This window comes from Excalfactoria chinensis, chromosome 3, assembly GCF_039878825.1.
Source record: "Excalfactoria chinensis isolate bCotChi1 chromosome 3, bCotChi1.hap2, whole genome shotgun sequence".
In the NCBI taxonomy this organism is placed as follows: Eukaryota; Metazoa; Chordata; class Aves; order Galliformes; family Phasianidae; genus Excalfactoria; species Excalfactoria chinensis.
Window position 1 is genome coordinate 50,369,326 of NC_092827.1, and position 24,316 is coordinate 50,393,641.

The following is a 24,316-nucleotide window of genomic DNA, read 5'->3' on the forward strand; positions in this document are numbered from 1 at the left end:
AACATGATTCCTCCTTGTAATACCAGATGTGGAAAAAAATAAATAAATGGAAGAGCTTAATCAACTTTCTTTTGAATTCTGTAAGCTACAGTGTGTCCAGCTTCAGTTTCTAATAATCCAACGTAGTGATACTTCAGAGATTCACTGAGTTCATGTTAGGGTAAAATTAATAATAGTTTTGAAATATTACTTTCTTATGTAGTCTGTATGAAATAAGAAAAAAATATTAGCAGTGGATAAGCTCTTCAGTGTTAAAATTCTATGAAGAATTTTATAACTGGATGGAAAAAATAATTTCAACAATTAAGATGAAATCAACTGCATTCACCTTGTGTCTCATACCTGTCCTATTTTTGCCTTTTTTTACTTAGGATATAAAGAAGAAGAATTCAGCTGGCCCTCATATCTAAAGACATGCAAGGCTCAAGCTGCTCCTAAATCTCTATTTGAAAACCAGAATGCAGTAAGTACTCATTTGTTACAGGTAGTGTAGAAAGTATTTAGTGTGCTCACATATGGGTTAGACTTACTGCACATTTCAATGGTGGCAGGTTTCACTTCAGTTCATCTCTGTAGTTCTCATTTTGTAATTTATTTTATTAATCTGTTTAAACACCTGATACGCTCAGAAATTGTATATTAAATGAATCCTTACAATTTGTTGTTCCTACATCTCACACTGCAATGTTGTGGAATTAGTGCTGGCTTACAGAGAGAGTATACGAGACAGTGTTGAAACCGATATATTTAATTTTAGCATCATGTTCAGTACTTCTTTTTTATTTTATAAGCCACGAGTCTCTCTGTATTTGAGCATCTCTCATGTCAACTAATTAGGCTGCTGCCACTCTGTTGGAGCAGCTATTTGAGAAACTTAGAAATGACATGAATATATTGATTGTGAACAGTGGGGAGATTTCTGGATTTACTGCATTTATCTTTAATTAAATGTCTTCCTCTATATAGACAGTGATTCCATCGGGATTTCGAGTAGGGATGAAGCTGGAAGCCGTAGACAAAAAGAACCCTACATTCGTTTGTGTTGCTACGGTAACAGACATGGTGGACAATCGTTTTCTGGTTCATTTTGACAACTGGGATGAGAGTTACGACTACTGGTATGATGTTTTTGATCTGTATCCTAGTGAGATGTATCAGAAACATGTTAGCTTTAAGCAGTACTTTCTATGATATTTTCCAGGAAGTACATACAGTTGCAATATCAACTTTTGCTAGATGACCACCGCAGTGTGTCTCCTTGGTAGGCAGGATGACTCAAATTTCCTTTGTTGGGTTACACACAAAAAATTTTTAGAGATTGTTCTGACTGTTTGTATGTGCTGCTATATCTACAGCTGTGGTGCAATTTCTCATTTCAATTATACATGTGAATGGTTTACAGGCTGGTTTGGCCCTGTTCCGTGATGAGTGGGGTGGAGGGATTTCTCAGAATCCGCGGCTCTGGAGATAGGAAAACAGGGAACCCCAAATTGTTTGGAAAAAAAGTGGCAACAATGTGGTGAGAAATGAACTCATTTACTATTTAGAGTACTGAAAAAACAGGATAAGACAGTATAATACAATATAATTAGAATTTGGATTGACCAAATCAGGTATAATGAAAAAGAGATTGTCTGAAAAAAAAAGAAGGCCTTACGCTAATGCTGAGATGTAGACGTGATAGTCAAGTCGAGAAGCAGGGAGGATAGCCGAAGGAAACAGAGCATCAGTTGACCCACCAACGCCCTTATATGCATTCTCCCCTTTTCAGGAATGATATCAGCACATGGAATGTAGTTTCTTCTCTATGGTATGCAGGACTGGGGCATTAACACTTTAATTCCCAGTGCACTACATGATGTGGAATACTGATGACCATAAAACCATGACACACAATATATTGAGGTTAATATTTTTAGTGAAGAATGTGCACCATAATAATGTGACTGACCTTAGAATTAGGTTTACGTAAGTTCAAACTAAGACCATATCTTCTCATGAGTCTCTTGGTCCAATATGTTGTTCAACCTGGATTTTAGCTGTCTTTTGTAATGTATCAGGATGGTAGCAAAAGCTGGTTTTACTCTTCTGTATTCTATGTAAATTGGGACCCTAGTGTCCTTTCCTGGGTTGGAGATGGCTGTCTATATTGTTGTACAGTGGAAAGGCTTTGTGAAAAGTCAGTGCAAAAAGCAAGGACATATTATAAGCATGAAGATCCCCCAAAAAGTTATGATTTTGGCTGTTACAGAACAGGTTTTTATTTACAATTGCATATTCTTGCTGTGTATTGTTTAGAGCAAAATAGTGTATCTTACATTCTTTTATGAGTGAATTAGTGCAGAACAGGCTGTAAGATGAATTAATACAGAATGTTGTAAGGCTGCATCGTGGCTTCTGCAGTGGTAATTGAAATCTATAGGTAAGCCTATAAAGATAAATGAAGAAAGCTTTATTCTGTATTTGATGACTGCTTGGGCACTGTGTCATTGAGAATGATGTGAAACTATAACTTCAAAACTTTGTGAGTAACTTGAGATAATAATTGTATGGGCTATCTGACAAATAAGGTGTAGGAGAATTAATTTCTGACAAATAAGCTGTAGGATAATTAGTTTATTGAATCAGCAGTGAGCAGGCATTTCAGGGAAGAACTGAGTGACAAGATGATAGGCCATATTACTCAAAGACTGGAAAGATTAGTAATTATTTCCATGACAAAATAACGCAAAGCTTACATTTCCTCTACAAAGTAGCTGAAGAGTGGAAAGTGGTAAAATATATTATGAATTTCCTGGTATGTACATGCTCGTAAATAAGTTATGCTATTAATTAATAATGAAAACAGCATTTAGGTAAGGCTTTTATGGCAGATGAAGACAATGTAATATAACATGCAGGTTGTTCAGAGGTGGCATAGGTGCATTGCATTGTACTATGTACAGCAGACATGCACTGAATTTCAAGCATAGTAATGTTGTCATGTCAACAGGCCTCCCTTTCTGCACTGTTGTAATTGAGAACAGAAGTGAATAGAGGAGGAAGGAGAGAAAATAGAATAGTGAATGAAAATAGTGATGGAATGTCTGACCAAAAGAGAACATGAAAATGCACCCCATTTATCTTCTTAATTTCAATACCAGATTTAGAAGGGCCTTAAAAAATCTTGAGTGCATAAACTTCTCATCTATCAGTGTCTGTAACAAAAAATTGAAAGGTCTGTTGGGATTACCCAGAGTGGAGGACTTGCAATTTCCCTACTCCTGTATGCAAGTTTAAATCTCAGACTTACAATGGTTTCAGTAAGGAAAAATGGTTTATGTTGTGTATGTCATTGAGGATTTTCCATCAAGTAACTTTATTTTTTGGGTTATATACAAACAAGCTCCATCTTTCATTTAGATTAGGCAAATTGAACTTTTTCATTCATTATATAAAGTCATTTGTCTTCTTGAATGAGTGAGAGACAGTTGACTAATTTTACCGGACTTCATGAAGTAAGTATGAAACAACAACGATGGCCTAAGCATTTTAGGCTCTAGGCTTTAAACCTGAAGATGCTTTTCCTGACTTTTCTGGAGTGTTAGAAAATACACGAATAGTTGCAAATAAGTACTAGCCAGAACTAGTCATTGCTGCCACTTCTTACTGCATAGCAGTGATATTTTAAATTCTATTAAATAATCCTCTGGCAGTGTCTTTTAGAGGGAAGAAAAGCGAACAAAATGGGCATTCATGATGGAGAATTTTGGTGTCTCTTCCACAAGCCTTCCAGTCCTTTCCATCTATTCTGCAGTTTTTGCTGAAACAAATGATACTTCTTTCAGAGCCAAAAACATTCCATTGGAAATTCCACTCCAACTGCTTTTAAGGTTGGAATAAATCTGGAAGTGGTCATTTGTATCTCCATGAATTAACTGTAGATCCACTCTGGCTTTAAATTCTCTATTCTCTTACATTTACTCTGTTTGCACACAGATTTCCATAGCCTGAGGTCCCTGATTTTATTTATTTATTTATTTATTTATTTCTGTCAAAAACTGAAGGAGTCAGAGCATTAGCAGAAGTTATGCTAGCTTGTTGCTGCTTGCCCTCAGGAGAGATTTTGTGGTGGTAGTGCTGAGAGCACTGCAGCCCAGCCTCACTGGGTCAGAGGGTTCTGGCTGCCCTAATCCACTGCTTGGTCTGAGTATCCCCTGTGGAAAAGGTGCTGCATCAAATTTTAGCAAAGCTTACCAAGAGTATGGTGTCCCGTGCTTCACTCATTCTCTGTCCTGCATAGAAAAGTGATTTCTAATGCCCCTTGTGGAGATAAATCAGTTTTAATTATCTTAATCTTTGCCTTACCTGTGTGATACGGCTAAGATACGAGCTGGATTTTTGTGTGATACAAAATAAGTGGCCAGTTCAGCTCTCCACCAGCAATTGCTACTTTGTTAACAGCAAAACCTTCACAAAATACGGTCCACTTGTTTCTTTTTTTTTTCTTCTTTTTCTTTTTTTTCTTTTTTCTTTTTTTTTTTTTTTTTTTTTTTTTTTTTTTTTTTGAGATAATAAATTTTGCTGCTTCCTTTCTTTGAAAGGACTGTCCTTTTTGAAGTAATTATATTACACCAGAAGGAGGATAAAACAATGTTATAGAATTGAGAGTTACAGTACAAGCTTTTAGCTGCTTGAATGGATAATAGACTAATGAATGATCCTAAAGCTGTAAAACATTCTGCAAATCACCATGGTCTGTCTTATCATCAGTTTATCAATACAAAATATGGCAATGTGACTTTCTAGGCCACTTCTGGATACATACCTTATGAATCACATTTTGGGAAGTCATAACCTAAAATAATGCCTTCTTGTCAATGATGAAGTATTCTCACTTATTCACTAGATGGGGCTGCAGGATGATTTCTATGTTTTTCTTTCCTTCTTTTTTCCATTTATTTTTTTCCCCCTGGCTTTCCTTTCCTTTCCCTTCTCCTTTCCCTTCTCCTTTCCCTTCTCCTTTCCCTTCTCCTTTCCCTTCTCCTTTCCCTTCTCCTTTCCCTTCTCCTTTCCCTTCTCCTTTCCCTTCTCCTTTCCCTTCTCCTTTCCCTTCTCCTTTCCCTTCTCCTTTCCCTTCTCCTTTCCCTTCTCCTTTCCCTTCTCCTTTCCCTTCTCCTTTCCCTTCTCCTTTCCCTTCTCCTTTCCCTTCTCCTTTCCCTTCTCCTTTCCCTTCTCCTTTCCCTTCTCCTTTCCCTTTCCCTTTCCCTTTCCCTTTCCCTTTCCCTTTCCCTTTCCCTTTCCCTTTCCCTTTCCCTTTCCCTTTCCCTTTCCCTTTCCCTTTCCCTTTCCCTTTCCCTTTCCCTTTCCCTTTCCCTTTCCCTTTCCCTTTCCCTTTCCCTTTCCCTTTCCCTTCCCCTGTCCCTTTCCCTTTCCCTTTTCTTCCTTTTCCCCTTCCCTTCCCTTCCCTTCCCTTCCCTTCCCTTCCCTTCCCTTCCCTTCCCTTCCCTTCCCTTCCCTTCCCTTCCCTTTCCTTCCCTTCCTTTCCCTTCCCTTCCCTTCTCTCTTTCTTTCCTTTGCTTTTGGCATAGTTAGATGGACCAACATGTCACAGTCAAGAAGTTGTATAAGTAGCATTCCTGAGGGCTTAATGTTATTTCTGAATATAATGCATGTATGTATAAGTATTTGAGGGTAGATAAAGGTTTCACTGCAGATTGTATCTAAATTTAATACAGTGAAGTTCAAAACACCAAAAATCCTTAAAGAATCGAGTATTCTTTTTTTCTAACAACCAGCATTATCATCTGTCTCTCTTGATCTGAATTGAATGAACTGTTTATATTAAACAGATCTGGGGGAAAAATTAACAGGACAGATGATTATAGCAATAGAAAAGAACTAATTCTGCTTCCATAGCCGTGCCTGCCGTTTGGATGCACTCCCTGCTGTGAGCTAGCAGTCGTTTAGCTGCAGGCATGTTCCTTTCCTGTAGAGTGCTGCACTTGCCAGGGCTCACATTCCCAGCTGCCCTCAGCTTTTTTTATTGTTGGAAGCTATGAACAGTGGAACTTCTTTCTGGCCTTTTACATCATGTAGCTCTTTTTTGCATTGACATCCTTTGCAGGATGCAGTTCTGTCCCTCCATGTGGTTCAGCTGGCTCTCTGCTGCTTTTTGCTCCATTTCAGCTGCCTGGATTAGTTTCAGTTTCCAGTATAAATAATAGTTGTCTGCATGCTCTCAAAAGACTGAAAGAATTGATTGTGAATGATATTAAATTCTGTGAACATTACAGCCTTTCTCTGTGAATGGAATGTGCCTGACAGATGCTGGTAGTGTTCTGTTGCAGTCCAGATGTAGGTAGGTGTGGAGGCGCAAAGTTCCTCAGCTCCTGTTCACAGTGGCAGACTTTCGGGCCTAGCGAGTATCTTTGCAATTCATGGATCATTGTGATTTATGAGGCGTGTGAACTGGGTGTTCTGTGATCTGTTTGGGAGTGAATGAGATAAAAAGCTATGGGATGCTGCAAATTGAATGTGAAAAGTCAGCATAGCCTTTGGCATTCCAGATGACGCATCTTGGACTTAGGCTGATAAGCTGTTGCTGTTCTTCCAAACTGGATATATGTGTGCATGAAATAACTCACTGAAGCATAATAGTTTCGCTTTAAGTTGTGTGTTATTATTACTGAGCTCCAGTTTTTATTGTTAAATGGACTGTTAGAAGCTGAAAGGCTGTGTAAAATCACTGTGCAAAGATGGACTGTGTGACCTGGTTTTGCTGGAACAGTGCTGGTGATTTTTTCATGAGGCTTTTGTGGTTACAGCTTCTTACAGGCTCATCTGAAATGACCAAGTTTTCTTGTAAAGCAAACCAAACTATTGCAAGTATTTTATAATGCTCTTTTCAAAGTGAGAAATGTGTGAAGTGACATTTACTATTCAGAATTTTGTAAACGTGCTCAAACTGTTGTGTTTGCAAAAGCAAAACAGAAGTAATGCTTTCAGGAAGTTTGTCCTGACAAGAGTTTTTACACATTTAAGCAAATACTTATCATACTAACTAACTAACTAACTAACTAACTAACACTTACTTACCTTAAGCAAATACTGATCATACTACAGTGGCCCATGAGCATGGGTCTTGATCCCAAATTTAATTCAGGTGAGTTTTGAAAGTAATTTCTGGACTTTACTGCAAAATATTTCAGGAAGTACTAAGAGTATGTCCTTTCAGTGTGAAAGGATGCCATGTCTGTGTAAAGACTTCTATGTAATACCCTTCCTTTGAGAAGAATAGAAGAGACAAATACTGCCCCCCATGCTTCTAGCCTCTCTTATAGAGAAGAGAGACAGGAAGAAGAAAGAGGGTGAGTGAACTATTCACCTTTTCTCTAATTTCTTTGGGGCAAAGCATTTTTTAGGAGTTGGAGTGCTGAGTTCCATCAATGCAAAATTATTATTAAAGTCATTCCTTTTGTTAATGGTGATTTTGGTTATTTAGAAAGTACTTGGTGAGATACTGTAAATACTTATGTGTGTACAGGATAGCTTTATATATTGTATAGGACAAAAAGTTGGTGTTCTTGATGTGAGCTGAGTTCTTGCCTATTGTCAGAGCCATTCCAGAATCTATTGAAATCAGGTTTTATCCACTAGAAAGGGATTTATTTGGCATTATTACCAAGAAATAAGAGCAAGGCTCTTTTAAACATAAACCCACAAGATAACTGTAGTAGGTTGGCTAATATTTTTCAACATTAGTCTATGGGTTTTAGGTACAAGGCTATAGGAGTGCTTATTGTGAGAAAATGATTTCAAAACATCCTTTCAGTGGATGTATTTCAATTGTTGAAATACATCAGTATTGAATTTTAGACATCATTGTGTAAAATTTCTTTCTAGATTAAAAAAGTGTTTTGTGTATTCTAAATACAGCATACACCTTCATTTTTGTTGTATGCAACGATGTGATTGTAACTCCAAGCTCATTCTGTGGTCTTCTCTATTCCACGTCTCCTTCTGCATTCCTTAGGACATGCTTGTGTTCAAGGTCTACAGAACTATCATTTTGACTGGTACATTAGGATGTTAGAGTTCATGCTTATTTACTTTCAACTTTTTTCTCTGTCATACACTGTTCTTTGCACCCTCTCAGGTACTGTGATTACAAACATGTGGTGTTTTTAAGGTATAAATTAGTACTGCTAACAAAGGGAGATAATAGTGTATGAACTTTCAACATGCCAACGCTTTACAAGTATAAAATGGATAGCAGTTCTGTTACAACAATTGGGGAGAACAGACCCACTGTTCAGGTTTTTTGTATTAGTAAATCCTGGGCTGGAGGGAAAAGGTAAGATTAGAAGATAATCTCCAGACTGTGGTTTGAAATACTGACTTCAGAGAAGTGCTACATAGAAATTGGATCACAATGACTGATTCAGTATTGTATGCAAAGACTGTTGTGTACAAAGTAGATGCCTTCACGCGTGGATGCTCTCTGCATGGCTTCTTTCAGGAAATATTTACAGAGTATTTGGAAAGCAGCATCCCTTCAGTTAGGAGGGACAGATTGTGTTCCTATCTAGTCTGCTGGGGCTTGATTTCTTGATCCTGCCTTTGGGAAATGGGAAATGAAGGCTGTAACTATTTTAACTTTCATAGACAAGCATCCAGGGTGGTCATCTTGGATACCTAAGTACCGTCTGCTTCATAAAAAAGCACTGCTGATTATTCAGCAAACTGAAAAAACAATCACTGAGAACTGCTGTAGACATAGAGATGGTGAATGTTTCATAGCAGAGTCTAATGGCTTTTTATTTTTCCTGTAGATCAGCCTCACTTTTTGCCTTTCCTATATTACATAGGATATAAGCTATATTATAGACGTCCTATATACAAGTATGCAAATAATAATATATTTTTAGATTATTAATATTGACTACTTAAATAATTTTTCTCCGATGTGTTGATTATATTTTTGCAGTCCATTTGTTGCTGTTTTTTTCCACTGCTTACAGAACTTAGTAGTCAATTTGGTAGCTTTCTTCTAAGTATTATTTGACCAAACAAACGAGTAGAATGAGAGTGATCTCTCTTTGTTTCAGAAGATGCCAGCACATTAATTCCAGCTCACCCTGCAATTTAATCTTCTGTGGTTCTTGTGGTGCACCATAGGCAATGGCACTTCTGCAAAATTTGGTGCACATAATAGAAAATATAGGAAGTTGTTAGCAGCCTTCTTAGGGCAATTTTCAACCTTGATTCACTGATTAGTCCTGCATTCTTTCAGACAGATTGGGGTCTAAAATCCTGATTTTTCTTTCTTTTTTCTTTTATTTTCTTTTATTTTATTTTATTTTTCCCGACTCTTGCACAAACTTTGGCTTTTCTTGTATTCTGCTGGACTGTAATAACATGTTCATAGCTCCATTCAAACCCCTTAGAATTTAGTACTGATTTTTTGCTTGTTATAGATGGTCTGCTGCAGTTGTGCGTTATTTTCTAATATGCCTCCAGGTGCTCTCAGATCTTTAATCAAGGTTTTTAAAACTTTTGGTTTAAAGTTTGAGTCTTGATATTGAAAAACTTCCTGTCTGATGGGAAAATATATTCTTGCAACCAAACAATGTGCTTCATAGAAGAATCTCTATGTCTGAATTGTTCAGGTTCATCACTATAACTTCTCAGTAAAGGTCTACTGACGTAGACTTGATTTATTGAGCTGTCAGTTAAATTTTAATAAAGTCCTATGCTTGTATAGGTGGTAATACAGTCTGTGTTAAATGTATTCATATCTTCAGGTTGTATTTGCAGTTTTAAGTATAAGCTGAGTGTATCACAGTCTATTTAGAATTTGTTAAGTCTTTTCAGTATGTGTTATTTTCTAAGCATAATAAGATTTCTGAAGAACTTCCTAATTTTTTTTCTCCTCTCAGGTGTGAGGCAGCTAGCCCACATATTCATCCCGTTGGGTGGTGTAAAGAACATAAAAGAACTCTTATCACCCCACCAGGTTTGTATCATGCTACATATCTGAAAGATATAAGTAATAGCCAGTTGGCAGAATTACGTCTTACAGTGAGCTTATTGTCACCTCTTCTGATTCTTTTTCTCTGTAATTAAGAATTGCTATTACTAATTTTTATTTTATATTGGACATAATTCATTGTGAGTGGAGTTACAATAGATATTAGCTATTAAGTATGTACATATACATACTACTTCAATAAGGATATTATTCATTTGTTTTAAGGTTTACATTGTGAAAATGCTAATAATATAAATTCTATGTAAAATTTTCTGCGTAATAAAAATAATCTTCATGTGAGCTAATTGTTTGGATATCAGGAGTGGTGAGACACTGGAACAGGCTGCCCAGAGAAGTGGTTCAGTCACCATTTCTGGAGACATGTGGTACCGAGGGACATGGTTTAGTGGACATGTTGGGGATTGGTTGGTGTTTGGACTAGATGATCATAGAAGTCTTTTCCCACCTTAATGATTCTGTGAGTCTATGATTCTAAATATACATAATAATGTGGGGACGAGACAATTGTTTTATGTAATCAAGGAGTCAAACTTGTTAAGGCTCTTTTGGGACTCAAGAAGTGAGAGTCAACAATTACGAATGGAAATGTACTAATTGCTAGTGAATACAAGAAAGCCTCTATTTTTCAGTATTGATGTGTGTATCTGGAATAGCTAAATGTCCTCCCTGTCAAGAGAAAAAGAAGATAGTCATATGGGAAGTGGTACAGCTTTCAGACATAAACGACTTAAAAACTGATATAAAGACTTGATAGCCTAGTACAAAAACCTGGCAGAGTGATAAAGCACCTGTGCCATCTGACAGTGGTTAGGCTGGCTGTTACAGTATTGCTTTAGTAACTGAAGGTATCAAAATAATAGAATCAGAGAATGGCTTTTGGGCGACCTCAAAGATCATCTAGTTCCAACTCCTCTGCCATGGGCAGGGTTGCAGCCTCTACATCAGTCTTCCGAGGAGCTCATCAAGTGTGACCTCCATGGATGGGGAGTCCACAACTTCTCTGGGCAACTTGTTCCAGTGCCTCACCCTCTTCTGAATGAAGAATTTCTTCCTAATCTCTAACCTAAACCAAATCAGAACATTTGTATGCTGGAGTTTACACAATTTTCTCCTCAAAATGCTTAGTATGATTTAAGTAACTTTTGAGAAGAAGTAAGCCTGATAAAAAATTTGCATGCTTTTTTTTTTTTTTTTTTTTTTTTTTCCTGGATTAATTTTTAGCTACATCAGTTTCCTGACTGAATCATCTCAGGATCACTCAAATACAACTAAGCAGGAGAGAGTGATTGGGAAATACAACGTTTTCTCTTAGAAACAGTGGCTTATGCTGGCTACTTTTTAAATAGCTATTTTATTTATGCTTATTTTCTTGTTAGCTTCATAGTGAATTGTAGTAGATTAAGTTTCATAAGCACAACTTGAGTTTGGAAGATAGGCACCCATGCAAGAAATAAAGAGAAAATAGAAAATATTGAAAGAGTAGGGGGATGCTTATAATGGTACGAAGGCAAAAGACCTGAAAGGGTAAAACAATAAAACTAGTGTTTGAAATAGATAAAAAAAAAATAGTGTCAGTGACTTTGATGAAATGTATGTGAGTCTAAAGTTTGTATGTGAGGTTCTCATCAGTATTTTCATGCTTATAGCAATGAAGAATTTCAAAGAGAATAATCCATTTTTCAACTATAAGAATCGGTTTTGTCCCATAATATGCAAGTTGGTTAACTCTACAGTTGGACTAAGTAGTTCAACAGCTTGCTGATGAAGCTGAAATCTTGGGAGGGGACTGTAGATTATGGGTCTGTAGAGGAATCTGAAGCATAGAACAAAAAAACAGTGTTATAAAACTAAGTTATGCATTCTGTAAATTAGGCATAATTTTTTTACACTGCAACATTTAATTTTGCTAATATGTCTTTTGTGCCAGACTACCCACATGCTAAGCATTTTTCTTGGGAGAAGTACTTGGAAGAAACCAGCTCATTACCTGCACCTGCAAGGGCTTTTAAAGTGGTGAGAAAATGCTTACATTTTTATCATGCTTTTAAGTACATATGATTAATTAAATAAGGGAATATATGTATGGTGTTCTTATATTTCCCGGTGTATCCAATTAATTAGTTGCATTATAGGAGGTTTATTTTTGTGCAAGTTCACTGTTTGCTATTAGAAATCCTGTAATTACTACTAATAATTGCTATTACTTTATTATTTTAATTGTTACAAATGGAATTAAATGCTACAAAATATTAGTAGTTCATGTAATTTGCTATGAGAAATTAGTGCTTCGCTGTTAGAAATAATAAGATAGCTTCTGAATCATTGTATCATAACTTGAACTCATGTATTTTTACCCCTACATTGCAAAGAACTGGATTGCCAGAAGCAGAAATGTCGCTTCCAAACCAAGTCATTCTTTGAGTCTGGGAAAATTGCTTTAAATTTTCTTTTTATATTTGTATTTGTCAGAGGAGAAGGGCAGACTTGAAAGAAGAAGGCAGGAAGTTTTTGATGGATTTTAGACACCATAAGATTGGGTTCGATTTTTTCTTCTGTTTCACTTAGTTATTTTTGTTTCCTAGAAACCTTCTCATGGGTTCCAGAAAAACATGAAGCTCGAAGTGGTCGACAAGAGAAATCCAGTATTTATCAGAGTAGCAACTATTGTAGATACTGATGACTATAGAATAAAAGTAAGTTTCCCTGTCTTACTATACCATCTCACTTGAGTTCCTTAATTAGTACTTGTAAACCCAAAATCTTATAGTTGTAAAATTAAGCAAGAATTCTTCTGTGTCCTGCTAAGATCTTACTTGTCCTTTTCACTTACTAATATGCACATAATTCCTTTGGATGCGATTGCTCTCTTATCTTCTTAGTTCCATTTGCTGCCATAGGTAATTAGTAGAACTGAATATGGAAATTGCTTAGGAAACAGTTGACACAAAACATTTGCCCATTTTATTGAAAGAAGGGAAGATTTAGTAATTAGGACCCTATAGAATATTTGGCCTTGGTTAACTGAATCTGTCTCTGTAAAGGTCGAAGAAAAGGAGAGTGATACAAGAGAGAAATGAAAAAAGAACCCTGATCTCTTGTGCATTGTCAGAAACTTCTGCAGTTCTGAAGTTTGTGATAATTGACCATGTATAATACAGTAATATATAATGGACTTTAGACTACAATAATTTCAGATGATGTTGTTTTTTGTTTTTTTTAAGTACAATTTTTATGATTGAATTGTTTTTGCTTTGTTTTATAAAAACAGCTTCCTCTCTGGAGCATTTGACTGTTAAGACTGGCATATGCCAGATGTTCAGTTAGGTGGATATGAAGGATATTTGTGTATGCATTTCATAGAGATTTATTCAGCATACCTGTATTTCAAGCAGCGAATGCAGCTGACATTTCCTTTTGAATAAGAATTAGTCAGGTAGGGAGTCATAAGATTTCATTTTCCAACTAAAGATTAAGTTGGTCATAAAAAAGAAAGAGGGGAGAAGTATGCTTTCAAGTCTAACATTAATATGGCAGGATTTGTAGCTTCTTGAATGGCAGTTTAATTGACTCTAGAGCATATACTGAAAAGGGCTCCATTTGAACATATGTGTGTACACGAATCCATGTATGTACATGAGAGATCTGAACCATTTACAACTACAGAAGTTTAGTAATAAAGATATTTATTTTTTGTTTGGAGAAAAAAAAAATGTCCTAAGGCAAAAACTTGTGGTTTTTTGGGATGTCACACACCTTGATTTCTCTTCAGCTTCAGCTCTTTACTGTGGATGATCTGATTTTAATAAATTATTACTTGGTTTTTGGTTTTTTAAGAGAGAAAAAAGACAAAAATTATTGCTTAGGAATTGAGAATTAAACATGTCCTGCTGTAGGGTTCTGAGCCCAATGATGAAAGACACAGTAAATGACCAAATGACACCATCACTTTTCTTCGCTCAAAGTATATATGGGTCGAAAATCTAATGTATTTTCTGTGTAACATCCCTAGTTTTCTTAAAATGACTTCTTTAATGGAGACAGCTTTTCTAGTTTCTAGGATGCTCAGGGAAACTGATTTAATAGTCTTTTTAATCTAAAATATATTTTTCTCTTTTGTAATTGTAGGTCCATTTTGATGGCTGGGATAGTATTTATGATTATTGGACGGATGTAGATAGTCCTGACATCCATCCTGCAGGCTGGTGTACAAAAACCGGACACCCTCTTCAGCCTCCACTGAGTAAGTGAAACTGCATTATAATGTAGAGATGTTAAAGGCCTGTGTACTATGCTGATGTTTCCCATGTCAGTGTTGTCCAAAGAAAGGTAGCAATTAGGATATGCAAAGTAATGTAAATGTGACATTTATTGCCAAATCAACATAATTTAAAATGTCACTAATTAATCACATTTTCATAGATAGCTTTAATGACCATTACTGTAATGGAAATACGTTTGTCTGTATGCATAACAATTAGAGTCAAAATCTGAAGTATTAACAAGGATTTGCTGCGTGAGATCCAAGCCCTCTTGAAGCCAATGATAAAACTGCTGTGGTACTTCTACAGGGGCAGGGTATTATTTCTAAGATCTTATGCCTATATCTTCTTGAAAGTTATTGTGCTTTTCAGCGTAGAGTCCAGACTGCACTGAGAAGGTGTTCTTTTCAACCCATATTAAAGATAAATCAAACAGAAGCATAGTACCAGTAACAAGAGTGTCTTTTGCACTCTCTGGGAATTTGTTTAACTTGCTGAAGAAGTGGGAAATCTATCATAAATGAGACTAGAGGTTACAGGGAGAAGAGATGTTGATGGTAAAGATATATATATATATACATATGTATATATATATATTAACTCTGAACAGAGGAATTTTAACTGAGTGCTCTTTTCTGGACTTGCATTGTAGATACTTGACTTGCAACTCTGAGCTTTGCACAAGTGCTGAGTGCTCCACAGCTATAACTGAGATCAGAAAAAGCTGTGCTTGGAAAATAAAAAATGCTGAACTCTGAGAAGTTACATTCAAAATAATAGGGATAAGGCCCACTCAGAAAGAGTGAATTTGTTACCTGAAAATCTCAGTAGTTCAGTTCAGCATTTCTAAAATGCCAAGAAAAATGTTTCCTACCAAGACTGTGATAAGAGCATATTCATTAGCTTTCTCTGCATTACAGTGGTGCAATGATGACTGCCTGTTACGAAGTTAATTGTTCTACCTTCAAAGCAGAATCTGAATAGAATGTTGCAAGTACCAAAGCAGAAGTGAATAATAAGAATAAAATAAGATGCTGCATATCTGCTTCTTAAATTGAGATGTGCATCCTGTGTTCTGAATGAAGGATGAGTCCAGTGGGAAAAAGTACTTGGCCATATAAATAAAAAATGTATCATACAGAAAAAGAAATGAATAAGGTTGTGACATTTCTATTACCAGTGATTGAAAAAAAAAATATATTTTAACCTAGCTGGGAGTGCAAAATATATAACTTCATTTTGGTGGAGGTGGTTAAAGAAATAAAGCTGCAGATGCCCTTTACCTACAGGACATCATCTCCTCTAGTTGTTGGTGTAGAAACCACTGTTCATCTTTTCTAGTGTGTGATGGGAGTTATTGATATTTTGATGTAAGTTTAGATAGAAAAGGGAAAATGGACAATATGAGAAAAGGAAAAGTGTTCTTTTCTTTAAACCATTCTTTAAATTGAAAAAGAATAATTCACTGTAGGAATACAATTAAAATAGCATAATTACTGAATAATACGGTAAGACACTCCAGTCTAATTGTGTGGTCTACATATCTGTCTTTAGTAGCAGGAGCTTTGTGTGAATGCTGTGCTATGCTACCAGTATTAGCCTACAGCAGTCACCATAACAGCTCTATGAGTATCAGAGTGTTTTATCTTAAGGTACAGAGAAGTCACCACAATGGATCTTTCTGGTACTAGTTAGGGTATTAGGAACGACGTGTTGGTACTGATTTTAATATTGTTTCACAGTGACTCAGCAGCTTTCTTGCACAGATGCAGCTCTTTAAAATGGCATTTTTAGAGTTTTAATTTATTATGTGAAAGTAAGGCATTTCTTAGGGAGCTAATTTGTGCAAAACCATAGCATCAGTGTACTGGTTTGTTTTGCTCCTAGCATATACCTTCCAATTATATTTTATTTTTGTGCTTAACTGACTCTACTGGAAAATTCAACTGTTCTTTTACTTATTTGAGGGGAAACAGCTGCTTATTCAAGGGTTTACACAAGTGTAGATATTCCTCAGAATGGAGATGAAAATATATGTAGATATTTTCATTTGTTTCAGTATGTTTTTCTGTGATCTTGGGCGTGTTTTTTTCCCTAGTTTGTACATAGTGTTATAAGTGGATAGAGGCAAATTAGGAAATTTTCATACAACACAAGTTCTCCTTTTTAAAAAACAACGAAACCAGAGCAAGTTCTTGCTTTAACCTACGTTTTATCTTTTCTGACTGAATTACTTCTGAGATATGGGAAGAACTTTTTTATTGCTATTAAAGATGTAGGAAGAAATATGGAAGAAGTATTTAACTGTATGAGGGAGTATTTTGGTGGTCGAGTTACTGGATCACTTTTGTTGAGTATCTGGCAGCAGGCTGGCTTGGTAGGCCTTATCCTAAAGAAGATTCTTGTATAAGATGAGGTTCGCTATAATATGCAAGTGCAAACAGAAATGCATAAATTGCTTTTGAACATCAGTAGATGTAGACCTAACCATACTACCCTAACTCTAACAACCCAGTGCTAAATCATGTCCCTGAGCACCACATCCAAACAGTTTTTAAACACTCCAGGAATTGTGACTCAACTACCTCCCTGGGGAGCCTAGATGCGTTTTTCAGTCTTACTGTAAGTGATAACACACAAAGTTTCAAATAAGAATGCTTTGTTTTTGTTTTTGTTTTGTTTGTTTTTGTTGTTTTTTTCCTGTTTTGTCTGATTTCACAAATTCCAGCAAGATTCCAACACAGCCAGTTGTCAGTCTGAAGACAATAATCAGACAGCTCACAAATGTAGTAGCACCTTATGTCTCACTATTGACAAGACTGAAAATCTGAAAGCTACAGGTAGTAGCTTGGTTGTCTAAACCTACCCATTTTTGCATAATTTTCTTGCTTATCTAACTTGTTTCCAAATCAAAGTGTCCTACCTTACATAGTCATTCCTCATAAGAACACGATTTCATACCTTTGTTGAGAGTAGGTCGAAACAGACAAAAAGATTTCAGTTCTGCTATCCTAAGATACTGTGACTAGATGAGCAGGGAATATTTAAGAGAGCGGTAGACAAAGTAGAATAGTGACTTGTTCTGTAGCCACTTTCATTGTAACTCCTTCTATTTTGTTTGCCTCCTGAACGGTTACTAGTCACTTAGTATGTGTTTTCATGGAAGAACCTGAGGCCAATGGTAGCTTGGCCTGCCTCAGGTGCAGTGTGGCCAGCAGGACTTGGGAAGTGATTGTCCACTTGAACTCTCACTGGTGTGACCACACTTCAAATACTGTCTTCTATTTTGGACCCCTCACTACAGGAAATACGTTGAGTTGCTCAAGTGTGCGCAAACAGCAATTAAGCAAGTGAAGGGACTAAAAACAGTTATTATGAGAAATGACTGAGGGAACTGGGGTTGTTTAGTCTGGAAAAGGGGAGTCTAAGAGGAGACCTCATTGCTGTCTACAACTGCCTGAAGGAAGAGGAGGTTTTTGGTCTCTTTTCTCAGATGACAAGTGGTAATACTTTTATTTTCAGCCTTGTTTTCACCTTTTGTTTACTAGAAAATTATAGCAAAAAACAAAGATCAGTATCCATTATGAACAAATTTCTTTCTTTAGGAACAACAAGGTAACTTATTTTGAATGTGCTCTTGCAAAACTATCTGGTTCTATTTACAGTTATTTAATAGGAGAGAGGTTAGAAGTCTTATAGTTACTCTAAGATTTACATTGTTTATATAGATGTAGCTCTTCTATAGAGATTTAGTTAGAGTAGATTTATTTCTCTGTTGGAAGAGATCGTTTGACTCTCCATCACGCTTTTGCAAAATGCATTTTTTAAAGTACATTAAAATTACATATGTCATATGTAATTTCTCTGACATACAGGTCCCTTGGAGTTAGTGGAAGCTTTGGAGCATGGAGGCTGTCCCACGGCAGGATGTAAAGGAGTTGGGCATGTTAAAAGAGCAAGACATATTGGCCATCATAGGTATGTGCTGTGAAAATGATTTTTTTCAGTTTAGTAATGTCTGCACGCATTTTTTTAAATTGCTGTTCACAAGAAAACTGATCCTGTCTGGAAAAAAATAAATACTAAATTTTGTAAAACTAAATATGAAATTATTTCAGTTGCCATGGTGAGCATACTGAGATAAACACTAGCAATCTGTAACTTCATTTCACCAGATGAGATTTTTCAAACATCATTTTTGCCACCGTTGATAGATTCTGCTAATCTGTATTTTCCTATGAAGATTCCTTGGCTTGCTGTTTGATTTAGAAGGGATTATAGACAAACGTGTATAAAGCAGTAACTTTTGAACCTTTTGAAACAAGGTCACTAATGTTTTTTATCACTTGGATGTTTTGTTCTGCTCAGCAGGGGGAAAGATTTGCTTGTAGGCTTGAAAAAAATACAAAAAAGAAGATTCTGATTCACACATTCCCAAATTACAGACTGAACAAATTTCAGTTTATTCTGAGTGTTTCTAGATTTCATTTTGTTGAACACTTAAGTGTAATACAGAAATGTGAACCTCCCAGGCTCTCCTGCAACAGAGCTGACCTAGAGAAGGCAGATGTGTGGGAGAATAGAATGATGCATGAACACAGAGGGACACAGGAATACTGACTAAGACAAAATATTACAGTTTTTGAAATGTTTATGGTATGAGATTAATCTTGAATATTTCAGTAAAGAAAATACAATTAATGTAACATGTTGAGAACTGAATATCATAAATAGCATTGAACAGCCTTTACACAAATCAGTTTCCAAAAAATTTCTTTGAATTCTTTCCATTGAACAGTCATAGGATCCATTAATGTATGTCACTTTGTGCTTTCTGCTCTACTGTCACTAGATTGTTCTTTGGTAATTTGTTTATATTTTTCAAGAATATTATCAAACTCCCATGATCCAAGAGACAGTGCAAGAGATTTACATTTTTGATGGCAGAATTATATCCTGTTGGTGAGAACCTTGGTGATTTGATAAATATATAAGGTGTAGGGGGCGAAGTGGCTAGACCAGGCTCTTTTCAGCAGAGTGTGGAGACAGGACAAGGGGAAACAGCCAGAGACTGGAGTATAGGAAGTTCCACAGGAATGTGCGCAAGAACTTCTTTACAGTGAGGGTGACAGAACACTGGAACAGTCTGCCCAGGGGATTTGTGGAGTCTCCTTCTCTGGAGATCTTCAAGACCTGCCTGGACGCCTACCTGTGCGACCTGGTGTAGGGAACCTGCTTTTGCAGGGGGGTTGGACTCAATGATCTCTGGAGATCCCTTCCAACCCCTACAATTCTGTGATTCTGTGATTCTATTAAGTACCGGAAGGGAGGTGGTAGTAAGCTAGGGCTTGGCCTCTTCTCATATGTAACTAGAGGGAATGGATTCGAGCTATACAAGGGGAGATTCAGGCTGAATGTTAGGAAATACTCTCTGAAAGAGTGTTCAGGCAGTGAGATGGGCTGCCCAGAAAGGTGATGGAGTCACTGACCCTGGAGGTGTTCAAGGAATATTTGAACGTTGTGTTGAGAGATGTGGTTTAGTGAGAACTATTGGTGATGTGTGGATGGTTGGACTGGGTGATCCTGTGATCTTTTCCAACCTTAGTGATTCTATGATTCTATTCTATGATTCTAATTAGGCTACAACGTTTTGGTTGCATATCAGCACTGGTTCATATTATTATCACTTTTTCCCTTCAGTCTTTTTCTGTTAATGCTCTTTTTTTTTTTGTTTTTTGTTTGTTTGGTTTTTGATTGTTTGGTTTATGCCTTTCCTTTTGAAAGACTTTGTTAATCTTAGTAGGGCATCTGCTTAAATAATCTAATCTGTACTTAAGAGGTACTTGCACTTTTTTTTAAGTCTTGCTGAAAAATCTCCCTTGTTGCTCAACTGAAATTCACTTTATATACTGGTAGAGTGAATCATGTATGATTTTTTAATGTGTCTGATCTTTAAGGCAATAACGTCCAATTCAGGGCATTATCTTCCCTAATATGTGCTATCTCAATTGTTTATAATAATATGAATACAACCACCATTCTCAGCCCAATGCTGAATCTTTAAAAATAAAAATTAGGAAGAAACTTGTGTGGATATGTCAGAAAAGTTTTTCATTTGTGATCTTCTCTCTAAAGTACATTTTGGCATTAAAACTTCTAATATTTCACAGGGAAAGGATGAGTAAGAGAGGTATGTTTAGTTATTTAATGTATTCTTTGCTTTTATAGCTGTATTTTCCATGCTATTTAAAGTTATTATACTTACTCATCCTGAATACTGAGAAATGGCAATCTATTGTGTTTTATTTTTATTACAGTCTTAGCAATCCTGTTATTTACATATGAACTGATAATTCTAAGAGTTAAAAATATAACCAAAGAGATTTTGTTGATTGTAAAATAAATCTGCTGTTTCATAGCAAATAAATTAGCATCATAAATGTTTTATACTGCAGTTATATTAGTTTGCTCTCTGCGTTGATGTATCTTGAGAGTTTTCTTTTCTTGAGCATTTATGAGGAAAATAATGAATTTCTTGTTTATCTGGAGTCTACGGATTTGAGGGTCTGGGTCACCCAAAAAATTCTACAGTTGTACAATTACTTTTCTTCTGAAATTACAAAGACTTTTTGAAATTGTTGTAATTATCCACATCAGGTTCAAATCCCTTGTGTCTCTTATCTTGGCAGCCCTGAAATGTATTTAACCATGCTTATTTCTTATTTTTTTGTGATGAGGTATGTCTGTCTACAGCAAAGATTTCTGAGTGCACAAGAGATGATAATTTAAAATGCTAAACAGTTCTGAAATCATGAGAGCTTTTTCCTTAGGAAGCAGATAAAAGCCTGGGTGATTAATTATGAAGTGGGACTAAAGCATTTATTTTCTTTTTGGAAAGTTGATGTTAATAAGGATGATTTATCTATCACCAGTTGCTTTAGTTTTGTTTTGCTGGGCGTTTAAAACAGAGGTTAGTGTTCAAGTCGGTAGCACCATGCAGATTACCTGCATATTTATGATTAGATTGCGCATTGTATGCTTTCTAATACTTAATACTACTACTACTAATTATTATTAGTTAGCAAGCAGGTCATTTGTGTTTTGCATTAACTCCCCATGAGTAAAGATCAAGTCTGCTCCAGTCAATGGTTCTCAATTGCATGATTTTCAGGCAATTAAAATGGGAAAAAAATATATATGTTTGTAGTTCACAATTAAAATCATGCAGATTGCTAAAGAACACAAGTTGATATTTGTGTGATTTTCATACTAGTGACTCTGTACTTTTTGTATTAACTAAAAGTTTGCTCCTACCATCAAATAAGGATGACAAGAAGTAAACAATATGCTGAACTGAATTAGGAGTAAAATGTAAGCTTGGAGAGCATTTTATTAGAAACATCATCTGTTATGGGGAAGTGAACTGAACATGCCACGATGGAGACCATGTTCTCAGAAAACTGTGGTGCAGAAACACTGAAAGCCTCAGTTCACTAGGATGCTCCACCTATTTGTTCAGTATCTGCTGAAGTATCTCATCAGATACTTTTGTGAGTCTCCAGTTTCATTTTCTTTTATGTAAAGGGTGTTATCCCCATCCAAATAGGTTTTAAGCTACTGTTAACTGAAGTTTATACTGTTGGAGCAACTGTATGCTAAAAAAGGATGCGTTGGTGATAGACACACATTGTCAGTTGTTGTAGAAAGCATTTCTATCATTTGTTACTAGGATAGTTAAAAATATTTTCATAAAGTCAACTGAAGTAAAGAGATCAGTAAGTAAAAACTTTAAAAAATGCTTATAAAAGAAAACTTTTATTTAAAAAAAAGAAAAAATCTAAGACAATGTTCAGGAATAATTTTGCTGTTATTTCATAAAAATGCTAGTGATACGTAATTCGGATAGTGGCTCTACAGGTAGAAAGTAAGAACAAAATTTTCCTGTGCTGCTTTCTGTACTTCTTAGGCAGTCAGCGGGTCATACTATACTCACTACTTCTCATGAATAATCAGTGCATTCTTTGTTTGCTGTTTTGCTTTATTCATCATTCCTGATTCTACAAGAGAGTTTTTTTGTAATGTCACGCTCACTTTCCTCAATATACAGCAGATAGCTCAATTGCTGTGACATGTTGATCCTCCAGAGCTGAAAGGTAGCTGATTACTGTCCTGTGGCGGGCAGGGAGGACGTTAATTTGGATATTTATTTACTGAAACATGGGTTGAGCCTACTGAAGCAGCTCAGATGATAATAGATTGTCTTCATGGTTTCAAAGATGTGAAACAGCAATAGAAGATGTCTGGCACCATCAGACACACAGTTGGGGTTTTAAATGAAGCTGCCACTTCTTGCCATGCTGCTTCTGGAAGACATCAGTACTCAAAGGTCAAGGATATCTGATCAACTTGTAAATAGGCTTTGAACTTCCGCTGTTTTCTAAACAGTGTGTTAAGGTACAAAGTGAAGGCTGCAGCAGAAATCCATGTTCAAGTTGAGAGAGGAGTTAAGAATCCTAATTTAATTTTTAAATAACCTAACGATCAAGACTTCTGAGCACTTGAGTTTTTTCTAGAACTTAGTAATGTATAAATCAAATACTTCTTTATGCGTGAATAATAAGATTAACTTCTTAGTCTTTGTAGTATACAAGTTAACTGTACTGAAGGCTGGAGGCCCTGAGATTCAGGAATGATTGATTGATCTAAAGCCACCTAGCTCATACTGACTGTTCATTCATGCTATGTTTTGTTGCAACAAAGCTGACAGAGGAAATAATGAGCATTCATTTTGTTGCTCCAAGTAATAGAAACATCAAAGGACTGTCATGGATTTCTTTTTTTTTTTTTTTTTTTTAACATGATGAAGCAATTCAAATGATTAATTACAAAGAAAAACTTCTGAATTTAATGCTGTAAAATTTCATTAATATTACAACTGTTATTGACTGAGATTGTTCTTCAGCTTCTGTTTTTGAAGAAAATTCTAAAGGAAAAATGCAGAACAAGCAAGTTTCAATGAAAAGATGAATTTCAAGGGTCCTGCTACTTTTTTAATTTAAAACATGCTACTGATTTTAGCAATTAGAATATCTACTAGAGATGAAATTGTACTGTCAGGTTTTGTTGAGATGTAAAGCCTATTTAATAATAATAGTACATAGCTGAAGTCAAATAGCTATTTGTTTGTCTTTAGTGGTTACTTGAGATACTCCTTAATAGTGCTCAAAACACCCCTGTGGGCACAGGAAGTTGAAAGAAGATTACATGCTTTATTTTATCAGAGTGGCAAAACTGAGATTGATCAACAAATTCCCAAGTTTGTGGTTACTGTATATTATCACAGTGGTATGGGTTTGTCACAGCCAGTACATAAATCCCATTTGCATTGTCTCCATATAACTGTTTTCCAGATGAAAGCCTCTATTTTTCAGTTTATACTTCATTTGAAAGTTAAAAAAGGTGTAATTGTGATAGATGCAGTAATATAGAGGATAAAGGATACTTTTCCTGGTCTTCCTCTTTTCTCCCTCATCCTTTAGTTCATAGTTTTTAATTGTTTTTAGGCAGACATCAGCCCTCAGACAGATAAAAATGTTAGAAAAATGGAAGTAAATGTATACAAACAAATCTGAAGTAAATGCCAAATTCTGCTTAAATAAGTTGGTTAGAATAGCAGAAGTTGTATTCTATTTCTATGCTTTTCCTCCAAATTCAGGTTCAGCTCTGCTATGCAAGGATTTAAAAGATGTGGATATTGTCTTGTTCAAATTAACCAACTGGAAAAAAAAAAAATCAGATTTGCTGATAGAATCTTGTTTTGATAACCCCAGCAAGATACGACTAACTTGGGTTGTGTAGCCTTAAGGAATTTTCTCTTTTTATGCTACTGCTGAGAGAAACATAAATTGCCACCAGCTTTCTGGGTAGGTTGGTAGGACTGAAATTGGACCTTGTGATAGGAACTGATTCATAGTTCCTGTGAATCCAAATCTTCATGGGTAGAAGATTGGGAGGATGTACTGCA

At 35.9% G+C, this 24,316-nt stretch overlaps 1 protein-coding gene across 9 annotated transcripts in view; it reads left to right on the forward strand.

Moving 5' to 3' along the window:
• Window positions 1–24,316, forward strand: part of L3MBTL3 (L3MBTL histone methyl-lysine binding protein 3) — a 78,228-nt gene that overhangs the window by 37,985 nt on the left and 15,927 nt on the right. For all 9 annotated transcript variants that reach the window (XR_011903115.1, XM_072332668.1, XM_072332674.1 and 6 more), the window contains 7 exons: window positions 372–463; window positions 967–1,118; window positions 9,921–9,997; window positions 11,961–12,046; window positions 12,616–12,726; window positions 14,159–14,273; window positions 18,168–18,270. Coding sequence is in view for 8 of the 9 variants with exons in the window: in XM_072332668.1 (XP_072188769.1) it covers window positions 372–463; window positions 967–1,118; window positions 9,921–9,997; window positions 11,961–12,046; window positions 12,616–12,726; window positions 14,159–14,273; window positions 18,168–18,270 (736 nt within the window). In the remaining variant the exon portion in view is untranslated. The remainder of the gene's footprint in view (window positions 1–371; window positions 464–966; window positions 1,119–9,920; window positions 9,998–11,960; window positions 12,047–12,615; window positions 12,727–14,158; window positions 14,274–18,167; window positions 18,271–24,316) is intronic.